General features: G+C 50.6%; 1 protein-coding gene across 1 annotated transcript; it reads left to right on the forward strand.

The window, feature by feature from the left end:
• Positions 1-2,090: 2,090 nt before the first annotated feature.
• On the forward strand, positions 2,091-6,108 carry LOC121035411 (nicotinamide N-methyltransferase-like). The gene is made up of 3 exons (XM_040483072.1): positions 2,091-2,326; positions 3,720-3,927; positions 5,104-6,108. The coding sequence occupies exons 1-3, from the start codon at positions 2,176-2,178 to the stop codon at positions 5,534-5,536; spliced, it is 792 nt and encodes a 263-aa protein (XP_040339006.1). The 5' UTR covers positions 2,091-2,175; the 3' UTR covers positions 5,537-6,108.
• The last annotated feature ends 561 nt before the right edge of the window (positions 6,109-6,669 follow it).

The raw sequence follows: 6,669 nt of genomic DNA on the forward strand, positions 1-6,669 counted from the left end.
CTTGGGATTCTGTCTCCCTCCCTCCCCTCCTCCACTCACACTGTCTCTCTAAACAAACAAACAAACAAACAAACAAACCTAAAAAAATTTCTGGGGTTGTCTAGGTGGCTCAGTTGGTTGAGCGTCCAACTCTTGGTTTCGGCTCAGGTCATGATCTTAACGGTTTCATGGGTTTGTGTCTCACATCAGGCTCTGCCCTGACAGTGTGGACCCTGCTTGGGATTCTCTGTCTCCCTCTCTCTCTGTCTCTCTCAAAATAAATAAATAAACTTAAAAACAAAATAAAAAATAGGTGTTCCTTGGTGGCTCAGTTGAATGAGTGGCCAACTCTTGGTTTAAGCTCAGGTCATGGTTTTGCAGTTCATGAGTTTGAGCCCCACATGGGGCTCTTCCCTGACAGTGTGGAGCCTGCATGGAATTCTCTCTCTCTCTCTGCCCCTCCCATGCTCATGCTCTCTCTCTCAAAATAAATAAACTAAAAAAAATGTTGCAAATAATAAATAAATAAATTATTTTTTTGTGTGGTAGAGTATCTTTTTTTCTTCTTCTTCTGGTTTTGTAATGAATATCTGTTTTGTTGCATTTTGATCAGAGTATTTTATTGTATAGTATTTATACTTGGGGGAAGTTTTCTAATTACTCTGTTGTTTTATATACAGTAAATTCCTGAATATTCCATGGACAGCTTTAACAAAAGGTATTTACTTTCTGTTTTCAGACTATAGAGCTCAACATATAAATCAACCAAATTTGTGTTAGTAATTCCATTTTAATATCTCTTCTATCCTTCTTTGTTGAAGAAAATGTGAACATACGAAGCCTGTGGCCCTTTCCCTGAGTATGGGCTAGGAAGGGTCAAAAAACCAGACTCTCAATATGGTACCAGAGCAGAAGAAATGTTACTGTGGTTGCTTCACAGCCCAGAGCATCCTGCAGGAGTGGGAGAGTGATTTCCCTTGTTTCCGAGTGGGAAATGGAAATAGGGCAGGGGGGGAGACAGAGGCCTGGAGGTTACCGAAAGGGAATGTTGCAACCCTTGTTAATCAGTAATCTAAGACGGGGTTATGCAATGGAATCTCAGTAGATGCCAACAGTGTGGACAAATGCCAGCTTCCCCTGCCTGGCGCCACGTAAATTCCCCACTTCCTGGCCTGGTGAAGGAAGACTCTGGGTGATTGAGATGTAACGTCTGCCACGATCTGAATGGGACTCAAAGAAGAGATTCAGTTCAGCTATAGAATAAGTAATTTTTGCACATTCATTCCACATCGGCAGCTCCAGCTCCGACCTCTCTGTGCAGTCCAGACTTAGATCCGGGTCAGCTTAGGTTTTCAGCCTCAAGCTGAAACTAAACCCATCTCTGTTCATCATCTTGTCCTCTTCACCCCTCAACTAAAACCTGCTCTTCTGGTCTTCTCTACTTTCTAAATATTGTCCGCATCCAACAAGTTGTCTGGGGCAGAAACCGGGTGTTGTGGGAGTGGGTGTGATTCAGAAAATGCTAAAGATTGGGGCACCTGGGTGGCTCAGTCGGTTAAGCATCAGGTCATGATCTCCAGGTCCATGAGTTCGAGCCCCACGTCGGGCTCTGTGCTGACAGCTCAGAGCCTGGAGCCCGTTTCAGATTCTGTGTCTCCCTCTCTCTCTGCCCCTCCCCTCCTCATGCTCTGTCTCTCACTCACTCTCTCAAAAATAAATATTTTAAAACATTAAAAAAAAAAAAAAAAGAAAACGCTGAAGATCAAAAACCAACTAAGACGTATCCATCCTGTTAACAGCCAGAGATACTGGCGGTTCACAGGGGAGTAGTTTAAAAACTGGACATGCTTTTAAAATCGTTTGCAAAGCTGCTGTAGAAGAGGATCCGATACAGTGGAGCAGGAGAGCCTAGAAATCCTGCTGCACCAGCCAAATCCACTGAAAAGCCTGGGGACCGGGGTGGGGGAAAGGGCAGGTCCACTCCTTGCAGAGGGAGCTGGAGAACAGGAGGGGAGTTGCCAAGTGTGGCAAAGGCAAATGGCTGAAGGGAGGAGGGCTCGGGGAGCGCTCTTCATTGGCTGTTCTGGTTTTTCCCCGAGTATTTGAGGACTGGCGGAGTGACTGTCTGAACTCCATAGAGAAGGCCCCAGAGCATCAGGCTGCCTGCTCCTTCCTGGACAAAACTCAGGATTCTCTATGGCTCTTCAGGAATCCACAGCGCTGGATTTCTACCAGACGTATTTTGAACCCATGGTCTACCTGGACTACTTCAAGATGGGCCAGAGCCCTGTGGGTGATGATTGCCTCTACTTCCTGCTAAAACACTACAACGCCATTTTTAAATCAGGTGCTAGTTTCCTTGAACCCTGGAGGAGGTTTGTGGGGGGAAGGGTGGCGATGCAAATTTTAAATCAGGTGCTCGTCTTCTTCAACCCTAGGGCAAGTTTCAGGATGGGGGTAGAGGTGGGGGGGGGGGGGCGGGGAAGGGTGGCCAGACAATTGACTGGAACTTTCGACCTGGATGGAGAGTTTGTAGAACTGCTCTATGGGACCAGGTTAGATGTACTTGATGTGTGGTACATGGTGGGATGCCCTAAACATTTCTGGGGTCGCTGGGACAAGATTTTCTCCTCCCATGAAGTTGAGGAGCTGCGATCTTTCATGGTCCTGCGTGGTCCTATCTTCTAGCAAAAGGAGTCCCTGGCCAAAGAAGCTGCACGGGGCATCAGAAAATGTAGGAAGCGTTCGCTCTTTTGTGTGATTACCGCTGTGCCTCGTGAAAACATCGTGGGTGGGTGGCTCTCAGATTTGCCCCTAGGGGAAGAATGGTGCTCGGCAGCCCGAACTATTAAAATCAAATACTGGGCATCTTTTCATGATTCACATGAGAAGGAAACATAACCCAATAGATAGAATTTCCCCAATTAACAATCTCCTGCTCTCACATTTTCTGAAACCTTTGATGCTTGCTCAATTTATCTGCCACTATAGCCTCCAGGTAACACAAATGAAGGGGAAACAAACAAAATGTAGCAGCAGAATCCAGGAGCAAACGGGCAGGCTCAGTTCAGTAGCAGGTCAGGATCCCTCAGTCCAGCTGGGTTTCTGTCCTTGCTGCCTTGTTGTTTATCTCGGAAGCCCCTTGCCATATTCCAAATGCTGCTGCCATTTTGTGTTAACCCAGTCTCTCCCTGGCTGGAGGGAAGCGGAGGCCGAGGACTCTGCCGGCAGGTCTGTATTCCCCTTTTAGTCCTCACACTGCTAAGAGAGTGTCTGGGAATGCAGGCGGTGCTCAATGAATGTTTGCTGATTGATCTTTGGAATGTTGTAGATGGTCTCTGGGTCATAGGACCCTTCAGCGAAGAGTGCTTGGAATGTGGAAGCCAGTGTCCTCGGAAATGTGACCAGATTTCTTCTCTGAACACTTATTTACAGTGCTAAATTGGCCGTGGAAATGACAAAGCTGCTTCTCTAGTCATTGTCCCCCCTACACACCCCAAACAGGCTCTCCTGCTGCTCACTCTCCCCTCCTACCACGCTCCCCACGCTCAGTGCTGGCACTGTGTGACGTAGCGCCTAAGGCTGTCCGGGCAGGCAAAATCCCTAACGCTGGAGTTTAGAGTCCCCGATGGTCGACTCCCCGCAGCCTCTCCAAGTGGGAAAGAGAGCGGAGCCTTTGGGAAGGCCCTCAGAGCTGTGGTTCGGTGCTGACGGCTTAGAATGCGTCTGTTCTAAAACAGGTGGGCTGAAAGGAAAGCTCCTGATTGACATTGGCTCCGGGCCCAGCATTTACCAGCTCCTCTCCGCCTGCGAGTCTTTTGAGGAGATAATCGCCACTGACTACACGGACAAGAACCGCCTGGAGCTGGAAAAGTGGCTGAAGAAGATTCCAGGGGCGTTCGACTGGTCCCCAGTGGTGAAATATGTGTGTGAGCTTGAGGGGGACAGGTAAGGGGTTTGTTGTTTGCTTTGGGGTTGCCACGATGCGAGCTGCACTTAGCTCTCCGAATCAAGAGTTTATCATGGGCCTCGTGTGGAAATGGCGAGGCAGGTGGAGACTAAGAAGGAAGGAAGTTAGTGGGGTTCCAAGAAGAAAGGAGGAAGAGTGTGACATGAATCCAATAAAGACCAAAAAGAGGGAACAGAAACAGATGGCTATAGACAGACCCAGAGCCAAAAGGGAACTGTCATGAGCGCCTACCCAGAATGCCAAGGCATGACCCCAGGCCGATGTGGATGGGGCAGGGTGGCAGCCAGCTGGTGTTTGAGGGCAGACAGCCGTTCTGATTGGCAGGTGGCCCTGCTGTTCCAATTACAACCTCCAGGTGGCTCCAGACTTGGGGAATCTTTCCGTAGATCGCAGGGGCCGGGCCTAGAATTAAGACCCATCTTGCACAAGTGAACAGAATCTACTTACCTTGGATCATTTCAGGGCACCAGGAAGGTCCACCATGGCACCTCCAATCCCCAAATACCACTCTCCCCAGTTAGGTAGGACGGTTGCAGATGTACATTGGATTCTTATTCCTTTTGCTTAAGACTGCGCCTTTTTAAAAATACAGAACTGGAAAGGGTAAACCTTTAAGTGCTTGTCCCCTTGCGTACCTCAGTAGGAATGAGCCCCGTGTGCTGAGAACACGTGTAGGTAAGAAGAGAACGTATGAGGCGATGAGGAGGTCGAGTGGGGTGGCCAAGAGACACCGGGAGACCCTGGGGGACCCAGCAAAGTCGGCCAAGCTCGCATTGTAGCTTTGCTCAGCTGATTTCAGGCTGGCTTTCCATTTCTGGTTGTACTTACCCGGGTCGTGTTAAACACGGACCGAGTGGAGACAGAATAGGCCAAGCACCAGGCATACGTTGCTCAGCGAGGGCCCACGGGTGGAAAGAGCAGCGACCCCGGGGTCAGGGTTTGCAGGTCCCCGGCTTTGACTTTATGCACAGCTGGCTTCACAACCGTGTCCCTCTCTGGGACTCAGAGAGTGTCCCCTCTCTGGGACACTGTAAGACTGGTGACTTGATATTCCGGGAGTCTGTGTGGAAGGCAGAGAAAGGCAGGAGTGACGTCCGCCTCTCACACGATGAGCCTGACCCAGCTGGCCGCTCTTCCCTCTTCCCTCCGCTCAGAGACAGGTGGGCTGACAAGGAGGAGCGGCTAAGGAGAACCGTGACCCAGGTGCTCAAGTGTGACGTGAATAAAGAACAGCCCCTGGAGCCTGCAGTCCTGCCCCTGGCGGACTGCGTCCTTTCCTCCCTGTGCCTTGAGGCTGCCTGCCTCACCCAGGAGGCCTTCCGGGCTGCCCTGCGCCACATCAGGACCCTGCTCCGGCCCAGGGGCCATCTGGTGCTGGGCGGGGGCTTTGACACCACCTTCTACATGGTGGGGGCGAAGAAGTTCCCCTGCCTTCCCCTGAAGGAGAAATTCGTGTGTGAGGCTCTGCAGAAGTCCGGCTTCACCATCGAGAAGCTGGAGACGGCTCCGCGGGCAGCTGAGACCATGTCGGATGAGCAGTCAGACTACACCGCGATGTTCGTCGTCGTGGCCCAGAGAAATGACTGATGTTATTGGACTTGGAAGGGGGGTGAGCCTGCAGGGGTCATTCGGCTGCCCCATTTCCTTCCCTTGGCTTTATTTAGAACTCTTCCTTGCCAGCAAATGCTTTTAGCGTCTTATTATACGTGATTGCCAGATAATTAGGGATGTTCCTCTCAAACAGAGAGGTTCATAGTATACTCCACTAACGTCCCGGGGTTGGGGAAGAATTGGGCCAGAAAATAAAGCTTGGCCTCCCCTAGTTTTGAGGGCACCTTGGGGTTGCATGGGAGCGAAGAGGGTAGAGTCCCCCGTGCCCTCCTCCTTGAGGCATCTGGGGACGGCTCGCCTTCTGAGCTCATTCATCATTTGCATCTTCACCCCTGCTGATGACACCACCGCCCCGTCCCACAAAATGAAAGGAACGCGGGCTTTGGCACAAGAAAACGTGGGGTTTGGTACTTGGCTCTTGTGATGATAGGTAGGTCATTCGTATCTCACAGCCTCAGTTTCCCCATCTCTGAAATGCAAATAATAAGACCCCTCCCCAGGCTTCCTGTGACACCCCAAATATATAACATGAACACACCTGCTAAACAGCTACGTGTGCGATGGCATATGTGTTTTCACTGACCTTGCATGTGCAGGTAATAAGCAGTTCTTTTTTTTTAAATTTTTTAACGTTTATTTATTTTTGAGACAGAGAGAGACAGAGCATGAACAGGGGAGGGTCAGAGAGAGGGAGACACAGAACCTGAAACAGGCTCCAGGCTCTGAGCTGTCAGCACAGAGCCTGACACGGGGCTCGAACTCACGGACCGCGAGATCATGACCTGAGCCGAAGTCGGCCGCTTAACCAACCGACCGAGCCACCCAGGCGCCCCGGTAATAAGCAATTCTAAAGGGAGCTGGAGGCGTTGTTCTCTTTTGTCCGGTGCGACCCACCTAAGCCAGTTGCAGACGGGCACGGGGCCCTTGGGGAAGACTCTTGAAGGAAGTAGCAGCAGATCCGGGAGATGGGAGGGGTGAGCGGGAGGCAGCCAGGAGAAAGAACGGGGCGGGAATCGTCTGTGGAGAGCAGGAATTGTCAGTAGCAGTAGCATGTGCCAAGACCCAGAGGGGAAAGAACATGCTGTGTTTGCTGAACTTGAGCAGGAAAA

Source organism: Herpailurus yagouaroundi, unplaced genomic scaffold, assembly GCF_014898765.1.
Source record: "Herpailurus yagouaroundi ecotype Mexico unplaced genomic scaffold, PumYag 161, whole genome shotgun sequence".
In the NCBI taxonomy this organism is placed as follows: domain Eukaryota; kingdom Metazoa; phylum Chordata; class Mammalia; order Carnivora; family Felidae; genus Herpailurus; species Herpailurus yagouaroundi.

Excerpts from the sequence above, each read along its gene's own strand:
- LOC121035411 (XM_040483072.1), top strand. The coding sequence starts at position 2,176 with ATGGCTCTTCAGGAATCCACAGCGCTGGATTTCTACCAGACGTATTTT. Across the intron at positions 2,327-3,719 it reads CAACGCCATTTTTAAATCAG|GTGGGCTGAAAGGAAAGCTC; the intron begins GTGCTAGTTTCC and ends GTTCTAAAACAG. Across the intron at positions 3,928-5,103 it reads TGTGAGCTTGAGGGGGACAG|AGACAGGTGGGCTGACAAGG; the intron begins GTAAGGGGTTTG and ends CCCTCCGCTCAG.